Source organism: Scyliorhinus canicula, chromosome 2, assembly GCF_902713615.1.
Source record: "Scyliorhinus canicula chromosome 2, sScyCan1.1, whole genome shotgun sequence".
NCBI classification, from domain to species: Eukaryota; Metazoa; Chordata; class Chondrichthyes; order Carcharhiniformes; family Scyliorhinidae; genus Scyliorhinus; species Scyliorhinus canicula.
Window position 1 is genome coordinate 118496274 of NC_052147.1, and position 18395 is coordinate 118514668.

Consider the following 18395-nt stretch of genomic DNA (forward strand, 5'->3'; position numbering starts at 1 on the left):
TCCATTCCTCCGATGCGCCGCCGGCCGCCATTTTGATTTTCTTCCCCCGCTTTTTTTGGGGAGCTGCTGCCGTTTTTCTTGCCGCTCCACTCCGGGTACCGACCATAAAATCGGTCAAGTTCTCCTCAGGGGACCTTCCCCCACCGGGATTCGTCTTTACTGCACCTTTGGGGCCCTCCAGTTGGCCCGAAAACACCTTTGTCGCAGGAGCTTCCAAGTGTGCGACTTAGCTAGTCATAGCCGCACCCGGAAGTCCACTCCGCACAGACCTGGCAGTCTCTGGTGACTGTCCGTACTTCCTCGACAGAGTAGGGCAGGTTGCAAGCTTTGACGAGGTGGTACAGTCGTGTGAACCCCCAGGTGACAAAGGCTGTCGTGTAGGGCCCGGAGTTGCTCTACTTGTGCGCTGGCACATGTACCTCGGGAGAGGGCGTCTGGGGGCTCGTTGAGCTTGCCGGGGCGATACAAAATCTCGTAATTATAGGTGGAGAGCTCGATTCTCCACCGCAAGATTTTATCATTTTTGATCTTGCCCCGCTGCGTGTTGTTGAACATGAAGGCTACCGACCGTTGGTCAGTGAGGAGAGTGAATCTCCTGCCGGCCAGGTAATGCCTCCAATGCCACACAGCTTCAACGATAGCTTGGGCCTCTTTTTCGACAGATGAGTTCCGAATTTCAGAGGCATGAAGGGTGCGGGAAAAGAATGCCACGGGTCTGCCTGCCTGGTTTAGAGTGGCGGCGAGGGCGACATCTGAAGTGTCGCTTTCTACTTGAAAGGAGAGTGTCTCATCTACTGCGTGCATCCCGGCCTTGGCTATGTTTGCTCTGATACGGGTGAAGGCATGTTGTGCGTCGGCCGCGAGGGGAAATTGAGTGGACCGTATGAGTGGGCGAGCCTAGTCCGCATAGTTTGGGACCCACTGGGCATAGTAGGAGAAAAACCCCAGGCAGCGTTTGAGGTCCATGGGGGAGGGGGAGCTCCATGAGGGCTGCATGCGGTCGGGATCGGGCCCAGAAGTCCGTTTTGGACTATATAGCCGAGGATGGCTAAGCGGGTCGTGCTGAACACACACTTCTCTCTATTGTACATAAGGTTGAGAAGAGTGGCGGTGCGGAGGAATTTAGCGAGGTTGGCGTCGTGGTCCTGCTGATCATGGCCGCAGATGGTGACATTATCTAAGTACGGAAACGTGGCCCATCGACCATTCGGTCCATCTCTCTTTGGAAGACCGAGACCCCATTGGTGACGCCGAAGGGAACCCTAAGGAAGTGATAGAGCCGACCGTCCGTCTCTAAGGCAGTGTATGGACGGTCCGATTTACGGATGGGGAGCTGGTGGTAGGCGGATTTCAGGTCGATTGTTGAGAAGACCCGGTACTGCGCAATCTGATTGACCATATCAGATATGCGTGGGGGGGGGGGGGGGTAACGCGTCGAGCTGCGTGTACCGATTGATGGTCTGGCTATAGTCCACGACCATTCTGTGTTTCTCCCCTGTTTTTACTACTACCACTTGAGCTCTCCAGGGGCTATTGCTGGCCTCGATGATACCCTCCCGAAGGAGCCGCTGGACTTCGGACCTGATGAAGGTCTTATCCTGGGTGCTGTACCGTCTGCTCCTGGTGGCGACGGGCTTGCAATCCGCAGTTAGATTGGCAAAGAGGGAAGAGGGTCAACCTTGAGGGTCGCGAGGCCGCAAACGGTGAGTGGAGGTAGGGGCCCGCCGAATTTGAGGGTGAGGCTCTGGAGATTGCACTGGAAATCCAGGCCCAGCAATAGTGCAGCGCAGAGGTTAGGGAGGACGTAGAGACGGAAATCGCTGAATTCTACGCCCTAAACAGTGAGAGTGACCGTGCAGAACCCTCGGATCGGGACAGAGTGAGATCCGGAGGCCAGGGAGATCCTTTGATTGGCGGGGTGGACCGTGAGGGAGCAGCGCCTTACCGTATCCGGGTGTATGAAGCTTTTGGTGCTCCCGGAGTCCAGCAGGCAAGAGGTCACGTGGCCGTTGATTTTAAACGTTGTCGAAGCGGTGGCCAGGTTGTGAGGACGAGACTGGTCCAGTGTCATCGAGGCCAGCTGCGGGTGGTCGTCCGAGGTTTCAGATGGAGAGCGTCGGCGACCCAGATCGTGATGTATAGTTGGCGTTCCAGCCCCGTGGGGAAGACAAGATGGTGGCGTCCGCAGGTCCTGTAGGGAACAAAATGGCAGCGCCCATGGGGCGTACATTGCGGGGGCGGGACAAGATGGCGGCGCCCATGGGGTGCACGTTGGTGGCACTGGGCAAGATGGTGGCGCCCATGGGCCACACATGGACTGAGGGGGGAAAGATGTCGGTGCCCACTGGCCGTACTTGGCCCTGGGAGGAGAAGATGGCGGCACCCACTGACCGCACATGGCCCCGGGAGGAGAAGATGGCGGCACCCATTGTGCATTTGGCAGGGGGGGAGGGGGTGATTGTGGGCGCGATAGCGCCGACTGCACGGGCCTGGCACACAGCTGCGAAGTGGCCCTTTTTACTGCAGGACTTGCAAGTGGCGGCGCGGTGCTTCTGCTGACCGTAGAAATAGCAGCGGGGACCCCCGGGGTGCGAAGATTGGCGTGCGGCACAGGCGTATTGACTAGGCAGGGCCCCCGCCGGGGGGGGTAGTTTGCGGGGTCCAGGAGGGGTAGGATGGGTGGGCCGCGCAGCGAGCGGGGTAGGCTTGGACAATTACGAGATGTGACCGTCATGGAGAGCGCTAAAATTTTTGTCTCCGTTAGGTCGAGCGTGGCCCCTTCCAGCAGTTGTTGTCGGATGGGGTCAGACGCAATCCCCGTTACGAACGCGTCGCGCATGAGGAGATTAGAATGTTCGGTGGCCGTGACGGCCTGACAGTCACAATCCTGTACAAGTGGGATTAGGGCCCGGCAGAAGTCTTCGATGGACTCACCAGGGCGTTGAGAGCGAGTAGCGAGTACGTGCCTGGCGAAGATCGTGCTTGCTTTCTGCACATAGTTTTCTTTTAGGGGCGTCCTGGATCAACGGGAACACACTGGAGCTCAACCTGAAATACAAGACCTGTATCCTCTGAGCTTCCGTAGGCGCGGGGGTCGCAGGGTTGATATAAGCCTCAAAACAAGCTAGCCAGTGATTAAAGTCCTTTCTGGCATCGGGCGAGTGCGGATCCAGCTGCAAACGATCTGGTTTGATTCTGATATCCATTTCTTAGAAAATCTGACTGCAATAAATTGATGAACGATCAATTGCACAAAAGACTCAGATTGGTACAACTGTGGCTTTATTGCAGTCAGATGCGTGGCCTCCTACTGCAGCTGGCGAAATGGCAGCTCAGAGGAGGACACGCATATTTATACGGCTCCTTGTGGGCGGAGCCAGCCAGCAGGAGCTACCGGCGAACTTGTAGTGCAGGTCCTACCTTACATCCCCTAATACAGGTGCACACAGAGGTTCACCACACAGGTCACAAAACACATGGACGCAATGAGGAAGGAGATGGGGGTGGTTTTGAAAGCGCTGGTGGAGGAGGTGATTACCTCGGTGAGGACGGCGGTGGCGAGCGCAGTGGCGGAGGTGCTGGAGCATGGCGAGGGGTTGAAGGAAGTGGAAGAGACATTATTCCAGCACAGTGATCGACTTACCTTGATGGGGAAGGAAATGCGGAAGGTGATAGAGATCAACAAGGATCTGTGAGGCAAAATGGAAGACCTGGAAAACAGATCCAGGCGACAGAATCTGAGGATTGTGGGGCTGCCCGAAGGAGTGGAAGGCCCGAAGCCGACTGAATTTTTTGCCACGATGTTGGCAAAGCTATTGGGGGAGGGGGGGATCCCTCCCGATATGAACTGGGGGGGGGATCCCTCCCGATATGAACTGGATCGGGCTCATCGGTCGTGGGGCCTGTACCAAAGGTGAGTGAGCCGCCAAGAGTAGTGACTCTGTGCTTCCGTAGATACAGTGTGAAGGAGAAGGTCCTGTGCTGGGCCAAGCAGAAGCGGGTGGTGCAGTGGGCTGGAGCTGGTATACGCGTATACCAGGACTTTACGGTAGAGCTGGCGAGGAGGCGGGCTGCTTTCAACCGGGTGAAGAGGGCACTGTTCATTAGCAAGGTGCAGTGCGGCATTGTATATCCAACGAAGCTGAGGGTGACCTACAAGTTCAAGGACTTTTATTTTGGGACGGCGGAAGGAGCGGAGGAGTTTGTAAAGGCAGAAGGACTGTGGCAGAATTGAGAAATGGTCATGTACCGATGTAGCCTCATGACTGTATTTTTCTTTTATGTTTCACTGCGTGTTGGTGTATGGGCTACAGGAGCCAACGTTGTGTATATTTGGACAAGGAAAGAAATGGGACTTTCAGTTGTAATGAGAGTTCTTTGGGGTGTGGGTGTGTATGTGTGCTAAAGGGGACTTCTGGGTTTTCCTGAGACCGGGGAAGGGGGTAAGAGACCCGGGCGGGGGCCTCCAAGCTGGCCGGCTTAAGCCAGCCAGTGAATGGAGGTGAGGTGGGGGAAGGGGCTGCGGCCATTGGAGCCTGGCAGAACAGGGTCCGATGAGTCTAGCCGGGGTGGAAAGTTGGGGGAAGGAACCGAGGTTGGGGGGAGGCGTTTTACAAGAGGAAGTGGAGGGGAGGAGTTGGGGGGGTGGTTTACAACTCTTGGGTGTCATTTACGGTACTCTTTCGGAGGCTGGATGGCATTGAGTGACCGGGCGGGGGGGGGGGGGGGGGACACTCTATAGGTTAATGGTGACCATGGGCGATTCCGGACTCCTTTTTCTTTTTCTCCTTTGTTTTTTTTCCACCGTGGGAGGGTTTATTTTATTTGATGTATATATTGACAGATGTGACGTTGGTTGGGGTGGTGGGAGGATGGGATCATTGTTGATGTTAAATACTTTGTATTTGTCACCTTTTACTGCTTGTTGGGGGGGGGGGTGTAAATTTTGAAGGAAAATGTGAAAATGGCAAATAAAAATATTAAAAAAAAGATAATTCAAGCCTGAGTAACCTCACAGTTAAACCCTGATTGTGTTTGCACACTCTCCAACAGAGGTCACTCGAGAGCAAAACAAGAAGCAGTTCCAGAGAAATTATTATAACCAAGTGGTAGGTCTTGTGGCTCTAATGGGTAGAACCCCCCCCTTACCTCCGATCCAGAGGTTGTGGGTTCAAGCCCTACTGTAGGACTTGTTGGCCATGGAAGGAGTATTCATGATGTGGCCAAACAGTTTGGGCCAGATCTAAGCACCCATCAGAAGTCCTATAATGCCTGATTAATTCCCAGGCCCTTCCACAACCTTCTCTTACACTGAGTGTGTCTCAGATTTGGGCGAGATACAGTCTACTTCCCCTCGCACTGTTACACTGTCTAAACCCTTTAAAAAAAAAAATTGGAGTACCCAACTATTTTTTTCCAATTAAGGGCAATTTAGTGTGGCCTATCCACCTAACCTGTACATCTTTGGGTTGTGGGAGTGAGACCCACGCAGCCACAGGGAGAATGTGCAGACTCCACACAGACAGTGACCCAGAATGGGGATCGAACCCAGGAAATCAGCGCTGCAGGCAGCGGTGCTAACTAGCATTGTCTAAACCCTGGTGTAACTCATCAATTTAACAGTATAGCCCAACCTGGCTCACTCATTTAAAACCCAAACACTTACCTGAATACAGTCCATGCTGTTGCAAAAAGGTGCCGTCTTTGCTCTTCTCTGTCTCTGCTCTCTGTCACTGTTTGCCGTGAATGGCTGCGTGAAAGCTGGGACAGGAAGGCCCGCTGCAAGGATGCAGAAAAATTGGGGTGCAGCAATCTTTGCAGTCAGCAGCGATCACCCCAATAACAGTGTTGGTAAGCAACTGGCTAATCCTTCCAGAATGTCCATGGCAATAAGAGCACGACACATTAGCCATGCTTAATGTGGAATAGTATCCCTCAAGCTCCAACCACTGTCTCTCTAATACAGTAAGAAGTCTTACAGCACCAGGTTAAAGTCCAACAGGTTTGTTTCAAATCACTAGCTTTCGGAGCACTGCTCCATTTTCAAGTGAATGGAGAGGTAGGTTCCAGAAACATTTATATAGACGAAGTCAAAAATGCAATACGATACTTTGAATGCGAGCATTTGCGGGTAATTAAGTCCTTACAGAGCCAGAGACTCTGTTGGACTTTAACCTGGTGTTGTAAGACTTCTTACTGTGCTCACCCAAGTCCAACCCTGGCATCTCCACATCATCTCTAATACAGAGGGAAGCCGTCAGAGCCAAAGGTTAATTATGGATGGACACAACTAAGCACTGACCAGATTTTGCACTTGGATAGTCAAATAGCACATAAATTGAGAAACAGAGCTATAAAATGAATATAGATTAAGGTATGGATAAACCGTGTAGGGCTCGCCTCATAAAATTATTAAATCCAAACTTAACCATCAAAAATTCTTAAAAGTGATAAACTACCATTTGGCCAAAATGTATTCAATTGAAGGGTTAGTATCATATATTTATTTAAAGGTAATTTAATATACTCTGAAGATTTTGCAGGATACACATAAAGTTCTGGGTTTGGCATTTAGAAAGACCCATATGTCTCATGTTTCTCCAGATCAGTTGGAGTGATAGACATGATATTTAATTAATTTTAGCAAAGATGATGTGATGCATAACATGGAAAAAATGGAGCAGTTTGCAAGTGGCTGGGAGCCTACAGTTACAGCCTGTTTAATTGGCACAATTGCTGCTCTACTTGCATTTTGTTCAAATATGGCAGCTTTTTATTATTTTGTTGACTAATAATAGTAACGCGACACATAGCTTTCTTGTTAATGCAATAATTCAGCGGTATACGGGTACGAAATCAGTACATTCTTTTTCTAAATACATTAAGAATACCCAATTATTTTTTTCCCAATTAAGGGGCAATTTAGTGTGGTCAATCCACCTAACCTGCTCATCCTTTTGGGTTGTGGGGGCGAGACCCACACAGACACGGGGTGAATGTGCAAACTCCACACAGACAGTAACCCAGGGCCGGGATCAAACCCAGGTCCTCGGCGCTGTGAGGCAGCAGTGCTAAGCACTGTGCCATTGTGCCGCGCAACATCAGTATATTCAACTATAAGGTAAATTCTTTTCATTTTGATTATTAATGTGATGACAAGGGCAATATGCTCCCAAAGCCAAATAAAGACAGCAAAGAAGATGGTTCCGACTGCGACTAGGTGTGCTTTTTACCGCTGTGCGTTCTTACCGTGAGTAAGAAATAAAATACTTGAACTTACCTTTTCGGAATTCCTCATTAATTGCCATAGTGACTGAAAAATTTTGACATAGAACATAGAACAGTACAGCATAGTACAGGCCCTTCAGCCCACGATGTTGTGCCGACCATTTATCCTAATCTAAGATCAACCTAACCTACACCCCTTCAATAGGCATTTTAATTTCTTTTTGCAAAATACAAGGTAAATAGAGGGGGAAAGATTCACCCTGTAAGTTATCCTTGAAGTTCTTTTCATTCTTCATCCAACATCTTTTTAAGAAACCGTTCCCTCAATTTTGGACCACATACTGATTTTAGAATGCTCTGTTGATGTTAATGAGTAGCTCCATTTAATCAATGGTGATCTTGATCAGCAATTGGAAAATCATCCACCATGTAACAAGGTTAAGGTCGGCCACAGATCAGCCATGATCTCATTGAATGGCAGGACAGGCTCGTAGGAGTGGGAATGGCCTACTCCTGTTCCTACGTTCCTATGGTGCATCATTGGGGGCACGGTAGCACGGCAGATAGCACAGTTGTTTCACAGCTCCAGAGTCCCAGGTTTGATTCCCGACTTGGGCCACTGTCTGTGCAGAGTCTGCATGTTCTCCCCGTGCCTGCCTGGGTTTCCTCTAGGTGCTCCGGTTTCCTCCCACAATCCAAAGATGTGCAGCTTAGGTGGATTGGCCATGCTAAATTGCCCTTAGTGTCCAAAAAGGTTGAATGGGGTTACTGGGTTACAAGGGTGGGGTGGAGGTGTGGGCTTAGGTAGGGTAATCTTTCCATGGGCCGGCAGACTTGATGGGCTGAATGGCTATGTCTATTACATTGCTTATTGAATTGTTAAGAGCTGTCTCTTTAGATTTTCCACATTGACTGGGTTGTTAAAAAGGCGTCCCTTTGTTACTTCCCTGCATTTAAGAGAGTGAAACAATATTGTCATGAAGAACTGTTAGACATGTCACCCGGGGTGAATTATCATTTGACAGCAGTGTGGACAAAAGCGTGGGAAAACTGCTTTCCTCTCACCCATGCCGATTTGGGAAGTTATGAGGAATAGGGTAAATGGGGTTGGCATTAAGGAATGATTTTAAAATTAATCACATTTGTCCCTGAGGAACACAGGAAGGACTGGAGCCTCAAAGGCTAAGATTTGAACATATTTTGTTTTCCTCACTGTTCCAACCTTATTAGATGGACATCAGGCAAATTTTACGGCGTCCGATGCGGACATCACAGGCGCGATTCTCTGCACCCCAAGCCGGGTGGGAGAATCGTGGGAGGGCCGGGCGAATCACGCCACGCCGCCCTGGCACCGCCCGCGATTCTCCCACCGTCCCCAAAATGGCGTGTCGCATTTTGCGCTCGCTGTTTCTCCCGGATGAGCCGAGCGGCCTGCCGAACCTGACGGTTCACGCTGGCGCCAACCACACCTGGTCGCTGCCGGCGTGAACAGCGTGCGACCGGTGTGTGTGGGGCCTGCGGGGGGCGGAGGGAGGATCGAGCATCACGGGCGTGCTCAGCAGATGTCTGGCCCGCGACTGGTGCCCACCGATCGTCGGGCCGGCGTCTTTAAAAGACGCACTCTTTTCCCTCCGCCGCCCCGCAAGATCAAGCCGTCATGTCTTGCGGGGCAGCGGAGGGGAAGACGGCAACCGCGCATGTGGCTGATGTCACTTCGGCGCCGCCGGCCGCGTCATTCCCGGCGGGCTGCTTTGATGCAAGCGTCAAGGCCGGGCGCTCGGGATTCACGCGCCGCCGCTCCTGGCCCCCCGGGGGGAGAGAGAATAGGGGCGAGGAGCGGCTCGATCTCGACCCGGAGGTTTCACTCTGGCGTCGGATGTTTGTCTCCCTTTGGGAGAATTGCACCCCACAATTGTACACAGGGCGAACACAAAAAGCATCTATTTTGAGAAAGTGAATCTTTCTCTGTGGTGGTAGCGGATCAAATGTGGACAAAATGCTTTTGAGGGATTTTTGTCGACAACGATAAAAACAACAAAAGCAACACACATCTGGATAATACCTTTGAGATCGAAAACCTTACCAAAACACTTTACAGAGGCAGTATAAAAAAGATGGTTGTTGAGGCAAAGAGGAAGATATTAGAATGGTCAGGGAGGTGATCTATAAGTAGGGTATTAAAGGAGGAAAGATGCAAAAATTTAGGAAAGGAATGTCAGAACATCGGATCTCAGTGTCTAACTGCCTATAGTTGAGTGAGGGAGGATGCATCAAAGTCAATCTGAGCAGGTAATCCTGCTATTACCCTTCACTGTTAACAATATTTCCATCTCTAACTATGTACCATTTAGGGCAGCATGGTGGCACAGTGGTTAGCATTGCTGCCTCACGGCGCCGAGGTCCCAGGTTCGATCCCGGCTCTGGGTCACTGTCCGTGTGGAGTTTGCACATTCTCCCTGTGTTTGCGTGGGTCTCGCCCCCACAACCCAAAAATGTGCAGGGTAGGTGGATTGGCCACGCTAAATTGCCCCTTAAAAAAAAACTATGTTCCATTTTAGATGTTCTTATGGATTGCTGTTAGCTCTTTCTCTATCTGTGGCCCTATTAAACTGCCCTCTGCTGATGGGTATCTCAAATCACATGGTAGATCTCTATCGCTACCTGCTGGTCGGAGGTTGTACCGATAACTATATACGTTGATAAACAACTATATACATCGATGTGTAAATGCACATCACCACAAGTCTCAGTTTTTTCATGCTGGCTACTATGTTTGGGGTTACTATGTCTATCTGGATCTTTGTGCTGATCACCAGTTGCCCTTTCTATCGCTCTACCTAGTTCTAATTGTTCAAGGTTGACTTTTATTCAATCTATACCTCTGTCTAAGAGCACATGAACAGGAGGAGGCCATTTAACCCCTCGAGCCTGATCTACCACTCAATTAGATCATTCTGATCTATATCTTAACCACCTTAGTTCTGTAACCCTTAATAGCTTTGATTAACAAAAACACATCAACCTAATTTTGAACCTTTCAATTAACTTTGGCTCAAGATTTTAGGAGGAAGACTTCTGCTATACTATGTGTGAAATACCGCTTTCCAACATTACACAGAATGACCTGGTTTGAATTTTAAACATATGGGCCGGGATTCTCTGAAACCCCGGCCAAGTGTTAACGCTGGCGTCAAAACCGGCAAGAGTGACACCGGCGTCAACGGACCTCCAGGCCCAGTCGTTCTCTCCTTTCTTGAGGGCTGGAACAGTGCCCAAGTGCTATGTACTGCTCTGGCGCTGAATCCGGCCCTACACGGCCGGCACGGGTCCATGGATGCATGTCACGCCGGAGCAGGTCCGCGCATGCACGTCACGGCCGTCTTCGCGCTGGCCCCCGGGCAACATGGTGGCGCCCTACAGGGGCCAAATGCAGTGGAACATAGCCCCCCCCCCCCCCGGAATGAGCACGCCCGCCGAACGTTGGTCCCCGATCGCAGGCCTGGCCACCGTGGAGGCCCCCCGCCCAGATTCGGCTCCCCACGCCGTTTCCCCCCACCCCCACCAGGACGGCCCCTGCAGCCAGAACGCCGAGGTCCCGCCAGGTAGGACCATACGCGAACAATTCCAGCGGGACTCGGCCTGTCGAGCGCGGAGAATCACTGCGGGGCCGCTTTTAAGTGCCCTCCAATGGCGCTGCGACAACCGCATTGGCGCGATTGGCGGCGATTCTCCGGTTGCAATTCTCCAACCCAGCGCAGGCTCGGAGAATCCCGCCCATGACTCCTTGTTGTTGTTTCTAAATGGAGTATAATGTGGGGAAATGTTAGGTTATCCATTTTGGCAGGATGATAAAAAAGCATATTAACTATGGTCAGAGAGTGCATAGCCTGAAATGCAAAGGGATCTGGGTGTCCACGTGCATGAATTGCAAAAGGTTAGTATGCAGATGCAGCAAGTAATTAGCAAAGTTATTAGTCTGTTACCATTTATTGTGAGGAGAATTGATTACAAGAACAGAGAGTTATGCTTCAGCTATACAGGGAATTGGTTAGACCACATCTGGAGTACTGTGTGCACAAGTCTCCTTATTTAAAGTAATTTAACGCATTTGAAGCAGTTCAGGGATGGTTTACTAGATTAATATATGGAATGGATGGGTTGCCTTATGAGGCAAAATTAGACAGGCGAGACTTGTAACTGCTGCAGTTTGGAAGAATAAAGGTGACTTGATTGAAACATACAAGATCCTGGGAGGACTTGACAGGGCAGATGGGGAAAGGATGGTTCCACATTTGGTAAAATCTGTAACTAGTTTAGAAAAAAGGGGTTGCCCATTTAGGACAGAGATGAGTAGAAATCCTTTCTCTCAGAGGATTGTGAGACTTTGGAATTTTCTTCCTCAAAAGGTGGTTGAGACAGATTCTTTGAATATCTTTAAAACTGAAGTAGATAGAGTCTTGATTAACAAGGGGTTGAAATGTTATCGTGGGTAGGCTCGAAATGTGAACTGGGGGTTAAAATTAGATCACCATGCTAATTGAACGGTGGTGTGGGCTCGAGGGGACGAGTGGCCTACCCCTGCCCCTAATTGGTCGGTATCTTTTTTTTTCTGTATTTCCACATCAGAGGAAATAGTTGCTCTCTCTCGTTACCCGAACAAACTTTTTAATCATCTTAAAACGTCAGTTAGATCACCACTTAATTTTCTATTCTTAAGGAAATACAAGCTTCCTCTATGTAACCTGTGTTCTTAAATTAATCCTTTTAAACTCAGTGTTATTCTGATGAATCTGCACTGCAGCCAATCCCAACATTAATAATATCCTTTGTGTGGTACTTGTGCTGATCCACTTCTTGCTCTCTCGCTTTGTTTTTTTACTCGCCCTGTGATTTGTTTCCCTTTTTTCCCCGATTTTTACTCTCTCTGTTTTTATCACTCCCTATAATCTTCTCTTTGTTTTTCTCTGTTCTTTTGCTCTCTGTTCTTTATCTCTACCACTTTTTTTGCATTGTTTCTCTGTTCTCTTTCTCTGTCTCTCTCTTCCTGCCACCGGGGCGGCAGTGTGGTACAGTAGTTACCACTGCTGCCTCACAGCCCCAGGGACCTGGGTTCAGTTCCAGCCTGGGGTGACTGTCTGGGTGGAGTTTTTGCTTTCTTCCCATATCTGCGTGGGTTTCCTCTGGGTGCTCCAGTTTCCTCCCAGGTTAGGTGGATTGGCCATGATAAATTGCCCCTTAGTATCCAAAAGGTTAGGTGGGGTTACTGGGTGACAGGGATGGGGTGGAGGTATAGGCTTAAGTAGGGGCTCTTTCCAAGGGCCAGTGCAGACTTGATGGGTCAAATGGCCAACTTCTGCACTGTAAATTCTATGATTCTATAATTTCTTTTTCTCTATTCTTTTTCTCTTTATTCTTTTCCTTCCTATTTTTCTGCTCTTTCTATTATTCTTTTCCTCTCTATTCTTTTTGCTCTTTCCCTCTATTTCTGCTCTTTTTCTCTTCCTCTCTATTCTTTCTGCTCTTTTCCTGGCTATTCTTTTTGTTCTTTTTCCTCTTTATTCTTTTCCTCCATTATTTCTCTGATTTCCCCATCCTTTCTCTCTCTTCTTTTTCTCTCCCTCTCTTCTGCTCTCTCTCTCTCCCTCCCCCAGTCCCGCGGATGGAGCACTCGGTGCGGCTTGAGCGGGGCCGCGGCCGCCGAGGAGGCAGAGGCCGCTCCCGGGCCCGGGGAGCGTGGGGAGCCGGGGAGAGGCAGCCGGAGCGGGAGCGGGAGCGGGGCGGAGGAGGAGGAGGAGGCCGGGGCTGGAGAGGGGCCCGAGGTCGAAGCCGGGGCCGGGGAGAGGGCCCGAGCCGGCGGGAGGAGAGGCCACAGGTACAGACCCGTGGGGGGTAGTGAGCGGGGCCTCGGGCCTCGAATAACCCGAGGCCGGGGGAAAAGAGCGGGGTCTCGAGTCACAAACATGTGAACTGTGGACTTTAATATAAAATACAGACTTTTAATTTTTATTCTGTAAATTGAGGCCTGCATTTAGTCACACATTGTAATTGTTTCCTGAAAGGTTCATAATTTTGCAATCCTTTTATTATTTTATACTGTTTTATTTTAATGATTGTCTATAACTATATTATGAATTATGATCACTTTTATTTGAATCGTCATGACAATGCAGCACCTGTCGCAGGATGATTTTTCAATAAACCAATTATCTGCCAGTCTCTCTATCTCTCTCTTGCCCTCTCCATATATACATCTCTCTATCTATCTATCATATAATATATCTTTCTCCATCTCTCTCTCTCTATCTTTCTACTTATATATCTGTATAAATCTCTCTCCATAACTGTCTGTCTGTCTGTCTGTCTCTCTCTCTCTCTCGCTGGCTTTTAAAGCAGGCCAGCAGCACGGTTCGATTCTCGTATCAGCCTCCCTGGACAGGCGGGGGGGATGTGGCGACTAGGGGCAGTAACTTCATTGAAGCCTACTCGTGACAATAAGCGATTTTCATTTTTTTTTCGTTTTCTCCCTTCCTATCTGGAAATAGCTGGAAATCTAAAATATAAACAGAAAATGCTGGAAATACTCAGCAGCTCTGGCAGTCTCTGTGAGAGAAACTGAGTTAATGTTTCAAATCCAATATGACTTCTGAACATCAGAACTCAAGAAGAGTCAAATGTGATCAATACGTGAATTCTGTTCCTCTCTCCACAGGTACTGCCAGACCTGTTGAGTATTTCCAGCAACTTCTGTTTTTATTCCTTGAGTATTGGTCGTCTCGTTTAAGGAGGATGTACCATGTAAAAGTCAACCCCATGATTTTTGGCCTAAAAAGACCCATAATTTTTCATATACCTTGTGTAAAAGTTGACCTGAGATTTTCAGGGATCAAAGCCCAAAAAACAAAATATAATCTTGGAGATGTTAATTCAATTTCATTGTAAATGTATAAATTTCTCTCTGAGGTTGTCACTCTTTGGAATCCTCTTCCCCAGAGAGCAGTGGAGGCTGGGTTGTTGAATATATTCAAGGCTGTGAAGAGAGTTTTGATTTATAAGGGAGTTGAGGATTATAGGGGGCAGGCAGGCAGGCAAGTAAAATTAAGGCTGTAATTGGATTAGCCATGATCTTATTGGATGACAGAGCATGTTCGATGACCTGAATGGCTGACCCCTGCTTCAATTTTTCATGTTCTTGGCTGGGATTCTCAAATCCCGCGGCCAAGTTCTAACGCCAGCGTGAAAAGAGGCGCAAGCCACTCCAGCGTCAACGGGCCTCAAATAGCAGGTATCCACCCCTTCTTAGGGGGCTAGTATGGCGCCAGAATGGTGTCCGCAGCTCCAGCGCCCGAAAGCCGGCGCGCCACAGCGGCGCGAGTTCGCGCATGTAGGCCATGGCCGGCGCGAGTTCGCGCATGCGCGTGGGTTCCCGTCTCCGCGACGGCCCCCGGGCAATATGGTGGAGCCCTACAGGAGGGCAGCGCGGAGGAATATGGGCCCCCATGGAACTAGCTGCCCGCGGATTGGTAGTCCTTGGTCACGGAACAGGCCACCGTAGAGGCCCCTTCCCCCGAGGTCAGATCCCCCCTCAACCAGGATGGCCCCCGCAGACAGAACACCGTGGTCCCCTGGGTGGGACTATACGTAACCCACGTCGGCAGGATTTGGCCGAACTCGGCGGGCACTTGGCCCGTTGAGGCCTGGAGAATCGCCGCCGCCCCCCCCCCCACCCCGCGATTCTCTGACCCGCCGCGGGGACAGTGAATCCCGGCTCTTATGTCTCTGGTGGCGGCAGAAAACTGTCTCGGATCCACTGCCTTTTATACACAGAGCCCAATATTTAAAGGCTGCGTTTTCTGCCAATGCCATGCATTCACATTTATATGCTGATGGTGGACCCAGGTGAACGGCTGCCCCTTTATATGGAGCAATAGGCAGCAGGGTGCATGTGCTGTGACCATTTGTATAGGGGGCAACGTGTGACATGGACATAGCTTATTTACCTTCTAGGATCAAAATAATGGAGATGTCAGTACTTCACAAAATGATATTTAGCTCTGCAGCATCATTTATTCATTGATCCTTCTTAAACTGAAGAAATTTGGGAACGTCACAGAATATGCAGATGTTTTAAGGAAGGATTCTGCCCTCTGCTTAATTGCTCGAATTAGTAAGCTAACAAATGAAGAGCATATTGCAATAATCAAGTTAGAAAGCAAAATGAGTTGGCAGTAACTCTTGTGTGAACAACACATGCAGATGGGCATCGACGGCCATTTTTTAATGGTCATATTGCATTGACATTGAATGAATGGCAGGTGGAGTTTAATTTAGATAAATGTGAGGTGAATCATTTTGGTAGATCAAATCACGGCAGGACCTACTCAGTTATGGTAGGGAGTTGGGGAGAGTTACAGAAAAACGAGATCTAGGAGTACAGGTTCATAGTTCCTTGAAGGTGGAGTCGCAGGTGGACAGGGCGGTGAAGAAGGCATTCAGCATGCTAGGTGCTATTGGTCATAATATTGAATACAAGAGTTGGGACGTCTTGTTGAAGTTGTACAAGACATTGGTAAGACCACACATGGAATACTGTGTTCAGTTCTGGTCACCCTATTATAGTAAGGATAGTGTTAAACTGGAAAGAGTGTAGAAGAGGTTTATGAGTATGCTACCAGGACTTGATGGTCTGAGTTATAAGGAGAGGCTGCAGAGGCTGAGACTTTTCCCTGGAGCGTAGGAGGCTTGGGCTGATCTTATAGAGGTCTGTAAAATAATGAGGAGCATAGACAAGGTAGATAGTCAATATCTTTTCCCAAAGGTAGAGGAGTCTAGAACTAAAGGACATAGGTTTAAGGTGAGAGATACAAAAGAGACCAGAGGGGAAATTTCTTCACACAAAGGGTGGTGAGCATCTGGAATGGGCTGCCAGAAGCAGTAGTCGAGGTGGATACAATTTTGTCCTTTAAAAAGCAGTTCGACAGTTACATGGGCAGGGTAGGTATAGAAGGATATGGGCCAAATGCAGGCACGTGGAATGAGCTTAATGATAGAAACTGGGCAGCATGGACAAGCTAGGCCGAAGGGCCTGTTTCCATGCTGTAAACATCTATGACTCTGGCAAGGGATACAGTGATATTGCCTGCAATGGAACTGTCTCTGCTTATAATGGGTGGTGGACCTTATTTTGCCCATTTGGAGCCACTTCTAAGATGGACTTCCTCCTGATTCTGTTAACACAGCGTTCTTCACATCCTCAGGATACTCCACTGCTAGTTGATTACTATTAAATTGCAGCCCCTCTTGATTTGTAGTGGAGCAGAAACATCGACACTATCCACGCAGGAAAACTGCGGGTGGCTTATACAATGTAGATGCAGAGAAAAGTTGTTCAACCTGTCAGTCATGGCCCTCCAATTGAACGTACTGAATTTTCTCAACTTGAAGCAGGTGTCCGCACGGAAGGAAGGTTTTCTGTGAAATTTGTGAACTATGTTGAATAGCAACAGATCTATCAAGATAACATCACTATTTTCACATTATCTATTGTCATTAAATTGCATTCCACATATGTTGAGTCTAAGACTCCAACCCATAGGTGGGGTGGGGGTTGGTTGTGTTGGTGTTGGCTGGATGGCCCTTGTGTATCGGATTGGTATCAACAAAGGTTTCAACCGTGTTCCACCTGGAGTGGATTTGGGGTGATCTCCTTGCCCTACCTGTGGTGGAGTTTGCAGCACCATGGGTTGGACCTAGTTTACCCAGTGTTTAGCTGAGGAAAATGGACCCTCATCCAAAACTGGATATTATATCCGCATTCTGACAGCACCAATACAGTCGAAGAGTCACGGGAGGTGGTGAAGAGGTTGAACTGGGTGTCATCAGCATCCATGTTGAGGGTGGCCCAATACCAATGGGCAGCAGGAAGGTGAGGGAGAGGTGAGGATTGGTCCTTGGAGGATATGTGGCGGAGAGTTGCAGAAGCTGTGATGTGGGCTGGGAAGAGAAATTGTTGCAGATGCTGTGGTTATTATTGCAGTGGCAGAGTGGAGCCAAGTGAAAGCTTGTTTCAACACACATAACGCTGGCAGAGAGGCGCTGAGGAGGATGGTGTCCGGTCATGTTGTAGAGGTCAGGCTGGGACCATGCAGCCTGGTCACAGTCACATGAGTTTACCTTTGTGACTTTGGGGTTATATCGTTGTTGTGGCTGATTGGATTTAAACAGGGAGTTTCAGGAGAGATTTGGTTTGGATGGCATCCACTGGTTCAAAGGCTTTGGAGATGCAGTGATAATCCTCGAGGGCAGAGTGGTTGAGGAGATGGTGAAGACAGCCATTTTGAAAGGGAGGAGGATTGTGTCAGAGCAGAGGAAGACAATACCAGCTGTATGGGGATCAGGAAGGGATGTTAGGGAAGAGGGGGCCAGGAATTTAGTGATAATGGGGGGGGGGGGGGGGGGGGTCAAGCCAGGTCTTATTGATGAGAAGTACTTAAAGAGGAGATGGTAGAGAAACAAGCAAGCAGTAGGAGTTCAGGGCAAGGGCAGGGAAGCTGAAAGATTGGCTTGATGGACAAGGGCAAGAGGATTTTAAAACATTTCTCCTTCCTCTTCTATCCTCCTGATGGTTTGGAGGAGGGATGAAAGAGATTGTGTCTTCGATCTGTTTAATATTATGCATGTATCATGCATTTCCATGGTTACAGTTTCTTAGACTCAGTTCCGTTCATGTATATTCACAACTGGCACTGCATGCAACTGTGCTTCTATCACTGGACCTTCATTTTAAAAGACGTTTCTGGTCTCCTCCTCTGGAGATAACACTGTGGTAGCGCGGCCCCTTTAAGGGGCATGCCCTTGCAATCCACATGACTGGCTGGCTCGGGGCCTTTCATGCAGGAGCACATGAACCCTGACCAATGCAGTAAAAGTGCGGGCACAGGGAGTGGTGTTCTAGTCAGAGCAAACCCGGGAGCCAGAGTGTTAACACCTGTATAGAGACTGTGTGCCTGTACATAAGTTACCTTTGTTATTTGCCAATAAAGACTTATTTTTTAACGATTGTCTTACCTGGTATTGCCTTGAGCCATCACATTGGCAACAAGTATAAACTGATCGATCGAAAGACCGCAGTCATTAAATTCGAGGGGGGAAGGAAAAGTCTCCAAAAGAAC

The 18395-nt window shown here is 49.1% G+C and overlaps 2 protein-coding genes across 4 annotated transcripts in view; one reads left to right on the forward strand and one right to left on the reverse strand.

Moving 5' to 3' along the window:
* chrm5b (cholinergic receptor, muscarinic 5b) overlaps positions 1–18395 on the reverse strand; it is a 65173-nt gene that overhangs the window by 12162 nt on the left and 34616 nt on the right. The window lies entirely within an intron of this gene.
* Positions 1–18395, forward strand: part of aven (apoptosis, caspase activation inhibitor) — a 135835-nt gene that overhangs the window by 7793 nt on the left and 109647 nt on the right. Inside the window, exon 2 of the mRNA XM_038790259.1 lies at positions 14460–14509. Coding sequence (XP_038646187.1) covers positions 14460–14509 — 50 coding nt within the window. The remainder of the gene's footprint in view (positions 1–14459; positions 14510–18395) is intronic.